This window comes from Nelumbo nucifera, chromosome 1 (genome assembly GCF_055504915.1).
Source record: "Nelumbo nucifera cultivar China Antique chromosome 1, China Antique-T2T, whole genome shotgun sequence".
NCBI lineage: Eukaryota > Viridiplantae > Streptophyta > Magnoliopsida > Proteales > Nelumbonaceae > Nelumbo > Nelumbo nucifera.
The window spans coordinates 205,775,230-205,790,716 of record NC_142649.1 but is presented as its reverse complement, the minus strand read 5'-3'; the positions used below and the strand labels follow the sequence as shown (position 1 = coordinate 205,790,716).

The 15,487-nt window shown below is 36.6% G+C and overlaps 1 protein-coding gene across 1 annotated transcript; it reads right to left on the bottom strand.

The window, feature by feature from the left end:
* Positions 1–2,672: 2,672 nt before the first annotated feature.
* On the bottom strand, positions 2,673–13,863 carry LOC104609887 (zinc finger protein BRUTUS-like). The gene is made up of 14 exons (XM_010276315.2): positions 13,389–13,863; positions 10,897–11,106; positions 9,695–9,889; positions 9,245–9,609; positions 8,347–8,572; positions 7,835–8,003; positions 6,523–7,743; positions 6,165–6,336; positions 5,843–6,064; positions 5,463–5,600; positions 3,997–4,231; positions 3,832–3,891; positions 3,030–3,101; positions 2,673–2,930 (listed from the first exon to the last, which is right to left on the bottom strand). Exons 1-14 carry the CDS (start codon positions 13,680–13,682, stop codon positions 2,799–2,801), a joined length of 3,711 nt encoding a protein of 1,236 aa, XP_010274617.1. The 5' UTR covers positions 13,683–13,863; the 3' UTR covers positions 2,673–2,798.
* Positions 13,864–15,487: the final 1,624 nt, after the last annotated feature.

The window sequence follows — 15,487 nt, the reverse complement described above, 5'->3', positions numbered from 1 at the left end:
GTATTATATATATATATATATATAGTTATATTAATAAATATATCACACATCATATCGGATCTTCTTGGATCAGGTAGGGGGTGATCCGAATTCGACAAAATAGGACTGGATCCGATCCGATGCATTTGCACGCCTATTTGTATATGCTCCATAACAGTTATATAACAGTTATAGTATTCAGTTTTGAAACATTCTTCAAAGTCATACAACAAACCATAAATCTACGTGAATTTATAATAAGCAGAAGGAACAAAGACCGAATACTATAACTCATACAACACAAAGACTGCAGTAAGCGTTAAAAACAAAGGTTGGAGTAAGAAAACTCTTCAAACTAATACAACACAAAAAAATTCTACTTAAACTTCTAATAAGCATTAAAAACGGAGACTGTAATAAGAAATAATAAATTAACCAGATTGAACTTTTTCTTAGCGCTATAGTAGACTTGATTCCCGGTTTTGATTTAGAGCGTGAATCACATTTGATGTAGAGATTGTAAGTTTCTTAGTTGCAGTTTGGATGTAGGGAAGTAAATTTGATTCCTAGTTTTGATCCAGAGTGTGAATCACATTCGATGTAGAGATTGTAAGTTTCTCGGTTGCAGTTTGGATACAGGGGGTGTTGATGAATTGGTTGGAACTAGACCTGTTCATGGGCCGGGTGGCCCGACCCCGGACGGGCTTGGACATTTTTATAGGTCCGCGGGCTTAAATTCGGGCCAAAAAGCCTGGCCCGCAATAAATTCGAGCCGGGCTCGGGTTTTGTCAAAATAGCCCGGCCCGAGCCCGGCCCGACCCAACCTAATATTAAACTTAAAATTATTTATGTGATTATGTCCATTTGAATAATTTTTTTTTATTTAAGAATGTAAAATTGTGTTTTAAAATATAAAAGAAAAGGAAAAATACCATCTTGTAGGCCCATTGTTCATTTAAATAGAAAAAAAAATACTTATCTGAAATTTTAATTCTAATTTGAATAGGGAAAATTGTTTTTTTTTTTTCAATTTGGTCGGGCTTCGGGCTTTTTACCAGGGCCGGGCTCGGGCTCGGGCCTAGTATATTTTCATTAGTGACAAGTGAAAGCCCGGCCCGACCCGACCCATGAACAGGTCTAACAAATGTTTTGAAATTCAAATAAAACTAACTATTGAGGTTTTTTTCTTGAAATTTAGCAACGTGGGCTTACCCACACATAAAAAACTGAACGTAACTGAGAAACTACTTAAGTCGAACTATGAAAATGGAATGTTATTTCCAGCAAAATTGGAATGCCATGTGTCTGAAGGGGGGAGACTATAGGCTAACCACATTCCTTTTAATATATTAGACTAGTGAATGACCCCGTACTAAGTACGATGAATCAGTAATGTTAAATTTACATTATGAAATCAATAATGTTAAATTTATATTTATTAATATTTTGAATAATTATTAAAATTTTAAGAAATATTATTTCAAAAAATTTTTCAATAATGATTAGAATATGGATAGATTTCTTTTGTTATGATGTAAAGCGTTAATGATTAACTGAGATTGATAGAAAGTGGTTGTGGATAACCACTTTTGCATTTTCTACATTTTTTAGGAATGGATTGAAAATGGTGGTAGTGGGTTGTGAGATTTAGCAACAACTTTTTAGAAAATGCTATATGTCTAGCTTTCCAAAAAAATGAGAAAAGAATGTCATGTGTTTAAATGGTGGGGAATTATAGCCTAGTAGTGGGTTGTGAGCTTTAGCAAGAATTTCTCAGAAATTGCCACGTGTTTAAATTTTTAGAAAATGAGAAGTCCACTTGTCTAAATGGTGATAGTGGATTGTGGACTTTAACAGCAACTTCTCAAAAAAAAAATGTCACAAGTCTTCACTATTAGCATTACTTCGCTGATTTATGTGATTGTAATCTCTCTCTAACGATAATAAATAACCAAATTTCAGGCCGAATGGATGAGATCTGGGTTTGTAGTTGTCTGTAGTTGTGTTTGTATAAGTTGATAACCAATATGGCAAATATGTAAGAATGTAGAGTGGTCGATGATACTCATCAACGTGCATTGATACATAGCCATTCTTTCCAGACCAATATTTATCTTGAAAATCGATAAATATCAGCTTGTATGGGCCAATACTTACTGATACTTAAACGTTGCTTTCACTTAATATATCTAGAATTCTCAACTTTTCCAACTAAAATCGTTCTCCTGATTAGCTTCAAACACTAAATCGAAGAATATATTATGACTTTGAAATTTAAGCTTTTGGCTTCTAGGCTCCCCACTTACATGACAGAAGAGATGATTTCATAAGAATGGCTATTGACAGTGTCTGGCACTTCTCATTGCCAAGATTTTCTCATTTGCAGCCATTCTCCACCTGCCACGCACAACGGAGTATCTGGGCTGGGTATCGATGGACATTTCTGAACATATCCTTATTTCTACCAGAGCCATATTATATACGACACTCTCACCTGGCAGGCTTCAGCCTGGTGCTGATTGATATTCACCCGGGAATACATCCATAATCCATTTCTTGATCGACTTATTCGCGAGGCCTCCATTCTGATTTCTGAGGGATCTCAAATTTCGAAAATGAATACATAGGTCGATGCTACTATCTACTTGATACGAAGTGGAGAGGACAACTGGTCTATTGGCACCATAAGAAAATTGGGGAAAAAATGAATCGACTATATAGTGTAATGTTCTTTACAAACTCAGCCGCATGTAGTTGGCAGTAGGAACAATATTTACACACCTGAACCAACCCCCCAAAAACACTCCAAAAATCCTCCACTAATTAGATGAACAATCTGCTAAATCACTCTTGATCACCCTGGTATTATATGATCCACAAGAACCACATTTGTGATACAACCAGTGGAAGCGTGCAGTTCCCTTCTTATGACAATCATTGCACAGAATATCCTAGATTGGTTACCAAATAACAATAATTAATTTATCTGCACAATGGGGGTCGAAATAGAAAACAAAAATGAATGAAGAAAATATTTGTGGGCATTGTACCTGACAACGATCCCTGTACTCTTCTGGAAGTTCCTCGGTAGCCAACAAAGCATCAAGCATGCCAAAGTAGACCTGAATGGGTTTGCAAACTTTTAGAAAATCACAAGACAAAATAATTACCTTGAGGTATTATTAAATTATTATCTATTTCATCCCAAAATATTTTCTCTACTGTAATCTACAAACTTGTATGAATTATTTCCTGGAGACCTAGGCTATACCCACGAGCCAATCTTAACCCAATAACCATAGAGAAGGAAAGAGATGATTTAATAAATAAAGATAATAACATAACTTATAACTTTCCACCACACCCTGTGGAACACAAGTAATGATTTTTATACACTGACACTGAAGGCGTAGGTTAAATTGAAGAGAAACCAATAAATTAACATAATTGGTTGGGCTCTTTGTGCTGCAAGGACTAAAAGATCAGGTGGTGAATCCTTCTTGCAATAACATTATAACAGTGCTGGAACATTTTCTCTTTAGTTGGTAAAGAAAAACGAACGTTCTGTTTGCCATTGAACTTCCTGTTTCAGTACATCAGCTTCCATTTTCTTTAACCCAAAAATTTACCACAGTAATGTACAGAGATAACCAACCTCCATACTGGTAAATGAATTGCCCAATCAATATTATATTTACATCTCTTTAATATGTATACTTTTTTTGATAAGTAGAGTTAATTAATCATAATAAGCAACTGAAGTACAACATAACAACCCTAACAAGTGGTGCGAGATGCAGCCTTAAGACACACAAAGGTTACAATTGTGCCCAGAAAAGGAAGTTCTCTTACCGCCATATCTCCCAAGGATTTGCTACATATCGGACAGGTATAGTGACTGCAGGTGTATGCCTAGACACAACGGAAGAAGGGAGATTTCAATTAAACCAACTTATCAATAAAACAGTAAGGGAGTAAGAAACCATGTACAAAGCTAAATGATCATGCAGGCTATACCTGAAAGCAAGCTGAATGCATGAAATGGCCACAAGGAAGAGCTCTAACTGCTGCACTTGATGTGAATAAAAAGTCACAGCAGATGGGGCAGTTTGTTTCTAGACCTTTCTCCCGACATTTGTGGTCCACTAGCTTCATTCCCAGGCAGCAATTGCACGTCATACAATGGAAGAAGTCAACACCAAGTCCCTTCCCAAGGCGGCACAAATTGCAAAATGGACAATGATACACAGTCCTGAAGCACAAAAATCCAAGAAAGAATGTCAAAAAATCTGTGTTTCAACAACAGTTACTTCATAAGCATTGGACCCTTGAGCCTAGTTTAAGGCAGCAACAATGTTTACTATGACTTGGTGTTAGAAAAGCTTTATGTCTACTTCTCTATAAACTAAATTGAGCAGAATGCTTTCAGATTTCTCATGGTACTCCTTTCCTTCAATAGAAAAAAAAAAATCTCGAAGAGAAATATACAACCTTTGAAGGCTAACCAATTAAAGTTGTGTGCAAAAGTAAAGATAGGGGTTAGGTAATGATGGCTAGCCTAACAAAGTTTCAAATGTTAGCAATCAACTGTAAAAGCCAAATATTATTTGAAACTAGCAAAAGTCCAGAAGTAAAAGTATTTCTTATTTTTCCCAAGTTTCATCTTGTGAAATTAAGAGTATTGTCTGTGTGACATATAGCTTCCTAATACAATTATTGTTGTACAAAGGTAGCAAACCACCAAAACCATGGGCAGCTTATAACCAACAGAAAACTGAAATGATAGAATATGCAAACTTGATTAAAAACTACTATGATAAGCATTGTATCATATAAGAGTTACATATTTTAATGTTAAATTATATGTAACCATCTAATGCCGAATGAACTGACAAGCTTATTCTCATCAAACTGAAAATTCCACATCAGATATAAAAATGTTAGTTGGTTTTAGCATAGTCTGATGCATGAGATGTGTAAGCATTAAGGCATGAGAGGCTTGAGCCTCATGAGACCTCATTCATTCAAGGAAAAAAACATTTTAAACTATAAAAGAAAAGGCTGCATATGAATGCTCAAAGGAATTGATCATCACACAAACAAGGAGCATAGTACTAAGAGCTTAAAAATAAAATTAAATGCATCAAGACTATTAGAAAAACAAAACCTCAAGTACTGTTTGAAATGCTAAAAATAGGGGTGCAACTTGGCCGGGCTGAGGTTGGGCTTTTGTCAAAATTTGAATAGGTCCAGTTCAAAAGCCCAAGTTGCACCCCAAGCTAAAAATAGAAAAAAAAAACGAAATTGTACACATAAGAAACTTAGAATTGGTCTTTAAATCAATCTTGTGATGAAAATCCCACTTTAATTAATGTTTGGAAAACATGTTTCAACAAATGGCATCTCAAAGAGTGAGGCATGTGCCTTGTTCTTCTTTTAGGCTTTAGAGTCAAGACTGGATTTTGCAATTAGAAACATAATACCTTTCATCATCAAAAAATTTGCAAATATTGCAATAATATTTTGCCATAGAAAATCCATTGCATGAAGGTGTTGTGCAAATTGGTCCCACTGCTTGAATCTTCAGACACCTCATGCACATCATTTCAGTTGTTGCTTTCCTGTGAAGAATAAAATGTAAATAAAAAATGTAAAATCTTTGGAGTAGAAGGTAATTTCAGTTGGTAAAAGCTCCAAAGTCTTGTTTCCATTATGTTTATTAGCTTTTTACATTTGGAAAGGTCTATTAAGCTCATTGATGGACTTGGATGTTTATACTGTTACTAGCTTTATTTTGAGTTATCAAAGCTTTCTCAATCTTGTAAATGATCAAAAACCTATATATCTTGAATTATTAACTTACCTATCCATTGAGTGATCACTCACTTTATCATGGCAAAACCTACAAGTGAACAACTTCCCACAGCAAGCAGCAACAAGTTTGCAGTTTCTTTTGTAGTGTTCACACCCAAATACTTGCTTCTCTGGATCCCGGAATGACGGCGAGCATCCAGATACAGCTTCACCATTTGTACTTTCCTCTGTTCTCTCTTGAGGTAACTTCTGCTGAGCAGCTATCCAGCGACTACCATAACCCACTTAATGGTTAGGTTATGGAATGCTTCATGATTAAACAAGATTGCATGTTTAGAGGTTCATAAAAGAATAGTATCATTGAAACAAACCTAGTCATAAGATTTTGAATAAGATATGCTTTCCTCCTTGGATCAAGGGTTGAGTCCTGAGAAACCTTTCTTATTTCTGATTCGAGCTCACTCTGATTCATCCTGAAAATATCTTTCCAGCCAGGTTTGAACATCTGATCACTCTGGTCAAGGCTTTCTTGGATATTGGAGCCTAAAAGGGCACAAAAACCTAGATACATTAAAAAAAATCTTTCCAATATAAACCCACAGAATATTACAAACTAACGGCAGAAATCTTAATCTTGTTCTAAATATGTCATTATTCCCAAACAAAACATACAAAAGTTAACACGTATTAACAAAAAAAATGGCAGAACAAAGTGAGTATTGCAAAAACCTTGAGAAATGCAACTATCTGAGTTTGCATTCTGTGCTGATGCCACAGGAGATCCTTCCCACCATTCATTAAGCCACTCGCTGAACATTGTGTTTTTGGTTGCCTGCTTCCATGTATCCATCATTTTGTTTTGTTCCTCCTGAGTAAGTGCAGAAGTCACCCATGGTAACATTGACTGGAGCACCTCCGCACCAGTAGTCCCAATTATGCGGCCAACAATTTTTTCTTGCTCCTCTACAGAAAAATGTCTATCAAACAATGGCCATAGCTCAAGTTCTTCCCTGAAAACATGTTGGTCCAAAGTGACCCTTATAGATTTGCACATTCCTTGAAGCTTTGTAGCAAGCTCATTGTACTTTCTAATCAAATCAAATTCATTTGTACAAGAATCAAAGCTATTTCCAATTGAGTCTTCAGAGTTATTGGTCCTATTCAAGCTTTCATGAAGTTGTGAAAGTTCAGAGAGAACAGATGAAATATCTTCAAACAGTTCTTCTTCCTGCTTGTGGTCCAAAGTATAAGAGTGGCTGACGTTATGAAGAGTCTCCTTGGATTCTAATGCTGGGAAGACTATCTCATCCTCAGCATTGCTATGAGCTCTGTACAATCCCCACAGAAGACGGAATCTTCCACTGAATTGCCTAAGGAATGTCTCATCACAACCGATAAGCTTCCCTGATTCAACATCTAAATACTCCAGGTCCTTCTGAATGGCTTTATGAAATTTGAATATATTATCAATCGGCCGTGGTGGATAAGCAATGTCAGAAGAGTTAAAATCTGTTTCCCAAATAAAAAGACTGGAATTAAGAGAAGGAGCAGAAGCACTGAAAGACAAGGAGCGCAAAGACTTTGCTGCAGTAAGTGAACTCATTCCAAGGTTATTGCTGTTTACTCCTAACCCTGGGACACAGCAAGCCTGATTACTAAGGGACTGTTTACATGTACTGATAGTTCCATCTCCATTTTTGCATGATCCTAAGAAGTTGCCACGTTTAACAGGCCTTCTGTCATCTTCTGCTAGACTGGATGCGGGTTTTTCCTTGTCAGCTAATACAGAAGCGCATGCACAAAATGGTTGAATAACACCATCTTCAATTTCAGTTAACTTTTTCACTGGACAGCAACCGAGTGCACTTGAAGACAAACACATATCCTGGGATCTACCCTTGCATGCCCAGCCAGAGAAAAGTGTAACAAGGGCAGCATCAGATTCTGGAGCTGCATCACATAAACTTTGACTGTCATAAAGTTACAACAAAGCAAATTGTATCTTGTGCAACTAAGTCAAAACATAGGATAAATATAAAACCTGCCAAATGCATATTTAGGAGAAAAGACTTTGCTTCTTCATCAGTTAGTGATCCAACCAGCCATGGCAAGACTTGCTCCACCAATTTCAAGGGCATTACACATAAGCTCTGATACAGTAGCTCTCGCTGCCTTTTGGGGGTAAAATGCTTTCGTGCAAGTGGAAGAACCTAAGAATGAAAGGCACTAATTAGCTGATTAATAGGGACAAGAAGAGGGTGTATGATTATACAGACTTCAAGTCAAGAAAATGATAACTTGTTATTGCATATCTTCCAATGGGCAATAGGGACAAGAAGAGGGTGTATGATTATACAGACTTCAAGTCAAGAAAATGATAACTTGAGATTGCATGTCTTCCAATAGGCATGACTGCCACTTTTTGTACATATCCAGGGATAACTCCATAAAGCTTTCCAACAAATTTAAAAGGAATTGTCCTTTTCCATGCTAGTTGAAAGCCCTTGAAGACCAGATTTGGAAGGATTTATTGCATCAAGAAAGAAAGCTAACCTGAACTTCCTCATCATGAAAGTGCTTCAGTATAGTGTCCATTATTTGATCAGCATGTGAGCATAACTTTGCATAAAATTCAGCTGAAGTAGAGTTGGCTCCAGCATTTTGTATACTTTCTATCAAGCATCTAAACTTGTTAAATTGATTTTCTTCTTCAGCATGCTCCTGGGCAAAGGAAAGTTCTTTATCTACTGCAGGGAATATAACCTTGTCCTCAGCAATGCTGCAGCGAGAGACACAAGCTCATTTGACAAGATACAAATTGAAAAAAAAAACACAATCATAATAATCTCTAATATGGTAAAAATAAAAGTTATAGTAATTCTTTTCTCTAAAATAGGCAAAAGAAACATTAAGCACAAGTGCATATTTCTATTAGTTTATTTGATAACTTAGGTATAGTTGGAAAAAGAAATTTTCACATGGATGTTGAAAATTGTGGGGTTTTCAGGCTGATGACGACCTATGAGGTTTTGAAGGTCTTTTTTTTTTTTTTTTTTGGGGGGGGGGGTGGTGTGGGGGAGGCGGAGGGGTCAGTAAATCCACATTCTAGGAAAATAGAGGCACATTAAAAGTATGTTTGGACATATACTTGTATGTGTGTGACGAGCTCAGTTGGTAAAGTCAGTGGATGCAGTTTCCACAGATCTGGAACCAGTGATCATCAATGTGCAATGGTTTTCAACTGGATTGTTGTTCTAAAGTCTTCTAAGAATTCCGCTCACTGTTCATTCAGGATGGTTCATGAGAATCTCTTGCATTTGTGGATAACACTGTTAGATCTGTCTTTTGTTTCACCTTTTATCACTTTTTTCTTTTAATAAAATTTGTTTCCTATAAAGGAGGGGGGAAGAAAAAGCACTAAAAGGGAAACATCATTGATGAATGGGGATACCTATGAAAGATGCAAATTTCAGCAATAAATTGCAGCCTCTCGTTGAAGACTGATAAATCGGAAAAATCTCCTGAAAGTTGTATCTTCCTAGCCTCCTCTGTTATATCAGTCAGCTCTCTTTTTATAGCATTGTGCCAGTGCAAGATTTCATTTATTGGATGTACCCCAGTGGAATCAGTAATATCACATTTCAATTCCAAATATTTCCTTTTCCCAGTTTTGGAAGATTCACATGCACACTGCCCCTTCTCAGTTCGATCAAATGATGTCCCAGAACCAAAATCTACACAACACTGGAGCTGATCATTTTCCTGACAACTAGTCACAGTGGATATACTTTTACCTTCTATCCATGTAAATATAACCTTCATTGAAACAAGTGATTCAGTCAATCCATATAATAATTAAGAAAAGAAATGTGAATAAAACATGCTCAGAATTAACACTTACCTGTTGAAGAAGCTTCTCTGCTGGGACTATCTTGCACAAGCATTTAAGCATATCTTGACGTTCATCAGATGAAATCAAAGAAGAAAGCCATGGAAGGAACTCTACCATCATATTCACAGGAATGCTGCATAAAAATTGCCAAACCAATGATGCCTGCTCTTCAAATGAAAACTTCTCTATAAGCAAGGGGAAGACCTGCCAAAATCAAAGATAAGGGGCATGATTTGAATATATTATTTGACAAAATATCAAACAAATAAAAGGGGCATGGCTCCAAATGAAAATGATTGTTGCCTAGAGAGTAGTCTAGGAAGAAGCTGTTGAGGGACAAGAAACAATAAGGATCTTTGCCCCCATATGAAACAATCATACTAATGAGTAATGACTATGAAATGCTAGAAGATCTCCATCCAGCAGAAGAATTTACCATGGATTGTTGGCTGAAAGTCCAGAATCCCTTTTCCATGTACACAAGAAAAAAAAATCAAGGACTACTACCAAGTTAGTTTTACTTATAGTTCTCCGTTTCTTTTTTTTTTTCCTGGTAGTGTCTCAAGTTGATGTGGGAAAAAAAAGAATAAAATTGATAAATCTTAAAAACTTGGGGTACTTTATAAGGTTGCCAAGTAATTGGTGAATAACTATGGAAAGATATAGAATAAAGTATAATGATGACACTCCTAAAACAAGCTAGCTATTGGAAGAATGTAGTGATAACAGTCAGATGGCCTGATGTATTTTTGGTTGCAGAAATCATAATTGATCGAGGTTTACTAGTAAAAAACAGCCACTGCTGATGCAGGAACAATAATAAAAGTAAAATGCAGGATATGATACCTTACAACTGAAGTATTGTAAATTCCAGGTATTAAAGCAAGAATACTTTTGAAAGAGAAAAGAGAAACATTATGAACAAAACGAGATGCTACAGAACTTGAAATAGTTACTTTTTTCGAGATTAGTCTGACATGGGTATCTACATATGAGAAACTCTAGTTTCAATTTTGTGTAGAACTTCAACTGATCCTAGCCATTTTTAAGGGGAACTACTTGGCTAGAAGGTATACAGTTTACTGAGTAGATTGTTAGAATACAGTGAGATCCAACCCTCCCCCTCCCCCAAAAAAAAATGAATAAATAATTGGTTAGAGACTTGGAATAGAATACAGAACTCATTTTACATAAACGAAATAAATCGATACCTGCTCTTCCTCCTTAGACATGTGCTGACTAACTGATGTTTGAAGGGCTCCTGTACAAGAAGCTAATTCTCTTCGAAAGCTTTCATCATTTTGCTTGCTTGAATTCAACAGCTCAAACAATTGGTCAAACAGATCACTCTCCCCCTTATGCTCGAGGGAGTATGTCCTCGCTACATTCTTCACTCGTATATCAAGAGCTGGAAAGATGACCTACAGTTTAATATCATGGTAATTACAAACTCTGGTTAATGAGCCTGAAGAATATGTTCAAAGGAATGCTGGCAATAATAGATATGTGAAAGAAGTTCCCATGCTTTATTGTATTAATTGAATAGGTATCAGAAAATCCTTTCAAGGGTTGACGGTGATCAAGTTAAGACTTCACCATTTTTTTTCTGAGTAAGCTTAGGCTGGTTTGGCTGAAGAACAGATTTTCAGGTTAAACACCCCAAATTAGCCAATCATAAAGCTATCTTGCATTGCACATGTGTGATATATAGTATCCGGTGTATGTTCTTTTTTCTTTCTTCCCAACTTGTGGAATTTTATGTTTCAGACATCAGATGGGGTGCATGCAGAATACACATGCTCACCTTAATAAAGGAAATCTTCAGACTTAAGTTTAAATACTTTATTACAGATGTTACATATTATTAACATTACATAGCTTCTCATTTTAACTTTCTCGACCTAGACACATTCAAATAATCTGCATAGTTTCATTACTATTTCCACAAGAGCATTCAAGCTTGGGAAAAGGTAAGGTTGAGTTTACTTCTTCTTTGGGACCCCTTTTGCCTCTATTAATATAATCATTTTCTTGACCTATCCTAAAAAGACCTAAACAGTCATCCTCAAACTGGGAGTGGTTGTAAAATTAGAATGCATAAATTTGTTTCATCACGTTTTCAACACCATATTGTTAAATGTTTTTTTGACCCACGCTGCACCAGACCCAACTTCATGGCACCCTAACTTCATATTCAGTTTTATTAATGAAATCATTCCTTTGTTGCTGATCAAAAAGAAAAAAACTTCATATTCAGATAAAAATGCATCAGATAGACCATCCAGCCCAACAAAAACCAGGTCCTTCTTTTTTTTTTTCTTTTGAAAATTTGATTTGCAAACAAGATTGGAGACATCTAAATCTTCCAAAAGGGATGCAATAGGGAATGTGGGCCAGGTGTATGAAAATCTATTTGTAAAGCTTGAGAGGATTTTAGTAGAAGTGTATGAAATGGTTTGGATAGAATGTAGTGCTCATTACATAGGAAGCGACCCCCAAGGAAAGTGATGGCAATGACTCACTCATGGCTTTCAGTTAACAACTCTTCAGGGACATTCACCACGTGTCTTACTTTCCTATGAGACTTTTTGTGCAGATATATATATATATAGTTTTAATAATGTTTAGTGATATAGGAGATATTCACACCCGCCTCCCATCTGTTATATATTTGTATGGTGTTCTTACAACATTAATGATACAAGCTATTATATACCCATATATTATAACTTGCATAATCTATAATCAAGAAATATTAACCATTTATTGAACAGTAACATATAATTATTCTAACAACATTTAAAATATATTTCCCATATGTAAATCACTTTCCCAGGGTTGCTAAGTCCAATATTTGGTGCTTCAATCACTTCCCAAAATTCGTAGACTATCCTGCAACATTGCATTAAGGGATGTGAGTCCCCCTTTATTCCCTTTGATGATGCCTTCCCTTTTGTCTAACCTTATATCAATTCCTAGAACACTGGGTCGCTTTCAAAAACGAGGAACTTTAATACTTTTTTTTTTTTGATAAATGAACGAGGAACTTTAATACTTCAAAACTAACTAAGTTTCTTTAGGGATTTTTTTTTTTGTTCAAGACATGACACCCAGAACGCAAAAGATTAAAAAGTTATGGATCTATTTCTTAGCATATAGAAGGTTTATGTTTTAGTAGTTCCATTAGGAGAATTAGGATTTGCAAGGAGTGCTATTGTTTTCATTTTTATATGGTTATTTCAGCATTCTCTGTGCAAGCAGAAGCACCAGGTATCAAGCATCTAGTGGATGGATATTGCCCATTTGGTAATCCCATATCCCATCAATATTCTTGCCCCTAAACCATAATTAAAATCATATAGAACCCAAGGGATACAGCATAAGTCAAACTTCCACACAAAGATTGAAATGTTTAGAACAACATGTGAGAGAAATCGAACCAATTAAGGAGTAGAAATTAATCAGAGATGAACTTGTTTAAAAATCAAATGATGGCAGCATAGCAATGTTAATCACAGAAAAATCGTTTGCCACACAATAAATTAAACAAAAGAGCATACAAACAGAATGGATACATGTTAGTTAACACGAAGAATGAAAAGAAAGGACAGAAGCGAGCGGTAGGAGATTTCAAATTCAATTGTCAAATTCTCAGTATCAATCATTTCCAAGACAAGCAAAGATACGAAATTGAACAACATACTTCATCCTCCGCATTGCAGTGGTGCTTGTAGATTGCCCGAAGAAAATGATACCGCTCGAACAACCTTTGGATATCGCCGTTCCGGTCAGTCGCAAAAGCCAAGGCAGCTCGATGCAGCCCATCCAACTCGGACCTGATAGCCTTGTGGAAGAAGAGGAAGATAAGAAACGGAGATTTTAGAGCGGAATTCTTCAAGCAAGCCTTGGGTGAAGAAGGATCCACCGGATTCACGGGACCAGACATTAAAGATAGACCTCCATCTCTATGTTGAAGGCCCGTCAATGGTGTCGCCATTCACCAACAGAACCAATCTTTCCTTTCTAAAGGAAAATCAAAACAAACTTTCTGAATCAGATATTCGGAACCCTAGATTCAGCAAGATTGTTGTAGTCTCTCTCTCTCTCTCTCTCGTGTTGTTATTTTCTTCCCTCGGCAGGGCGACGGAGGGGAGCAAAAGGACACGAGAAAATTCACTGCGGTTGATAAGGGGAAGAGCGTTTAATAGGATGGGCCACGTGGACAGAAGAGGCCAGCGTGTACTATCTGGGACAAATCAGCAACGGCAGAATCACGTGAGTGAATGCATGAGAGCGAGCCACGCGTGTGAATTACACGTGAGCAGATGTGACCAAAAGTGATCTCTTATCTTCCACCACTACGGGAGGCACGGAGGGGGTATTGTCATGGCTTTTTTTGTCGGTTTGTCCTCGTAAGCTTCCACGCACACCTTCTCTCACACGAGAGACTCCGAAGACGGATAAGATCAAATCCAGAACCACTGAAATCACTCCGGATCCGCTACAAACAGGCGTGAACAACGGGCTATGTAACCAATCAGGAGTGAACACGCCGTTGCCGTAATACTTTATTAGCAAATAGGTATTGACCCGTTCAAAGAGGATGAAGGATTCGCTGGGCCAAGTGATTGATCCAAACCCGAACCCGGATGGTTCATCCAGGTTTTCTTGTAAAACCGAATAAGATGGAAGGGTAATTTGGCAATTAGAATACTTATTTGGCTTCACAATTCGTAGAAGAGGGTAATGTGTAGGACAATGGAGGTGAGTGAGGTTGAAGGTGAAAAGGCATGGAAGGACAATGGAGATTAGTGCTTTGAACGTGCCATGGATAGGTTGACACGTGACAAACCCATGCCGTCACAAGTTTATGCAGTTCCGCTTTGGGGCCATAAATTGTGACCTTGACAATTGACATGCTAAGTTAGTGGACGAAAATACCCTCCATAATTTTGTCTCTTTCCTGTGCTTTGAACATCTCGGGGCTTTCCAGACTGGAACTTGGAAATTATCCAAACGAGATTCTTGAATTGACGCTAAGGGCGCCAAACAGCTGGGTCCGGATCGTAGCGAGGAATTGGATATGTGATAAATGTATACTAGTTGAGTTAGGTAATAAGTTGACTCAAGAATCAAAGGTTTGTACAAATTTTCAAAAGAAGAAAATGAGAAAGGAGTTCAAATTAGGCCCCCAGAAGACTGCGCCCCACAAAAAATTTCCATGTATATTAAAATAAAGTTTGTGGATGGAAGTATTTTTATCGAGACACGTGGCTAATTCTTTTACTAAAAGATTATTTTTATTTAAAATTAAAATTGAAATGATGCTTGAGTCGGACTTGAATTGGCTTGATTAAGAGTTTTGTAGAACTCCCCCTACTTTAATTTTAATTTTTGCTAAACAAAGTCTGTGACTCTGTGTATCGTACGATCCTGATTACCTGAATGAAAAGTAGGATTTCATGATTTGAAGATTTTCAACTAAATTGGGCTCAGCTTACGATCCAGGCCCGTTGAAAAATTAACGAACGTCCAATCCAACCCGAACCAAAATGGCAGCCTTAAGTGGGAGCGCTCTCTCATTTAAACACGTGGCTAGTCCTGTGCTATAAAACATGTATTTTTAATCCAAAACTCAAATCAGAGGTTGTCATGTCGTTTTGGACTTAAATATATCTTGAATTTTTATAAATTTACTTAAATATATCCTTAATTTAAAAAAAAAAAACTTAAAAGATATCTAATGATTCTTTTGCCTTTTCTTTCAAATTTTTAAAATTTATCCCAAATTTTTCGAATTCA

Excerpts from the sequence above, each read along its gene's own strand:
- LOC104609887 (XM_010276315.2), bottom strand. The coding sequence starts at position 13,682 with ATGGCGACACCATTGACGGGCCTTCAACATAGAGATGGAGGTCTATCT. Across the intron at positions 4,232-5,462 it reads AAATTTTTTGATGATGAAAG|GACTGTGTATCATTGTCCAT; the intron begins GTATTATGTTTC and ends TTTGTGCTTCAG. Across the intron at positions 3,892-3,996 it reads TGCATTCAGCTTGCTTTCAG|GCATACACCTGCAGTCACTA; the intron begins GTATAGCCTGCA and ends CGTTGTGTCTAG.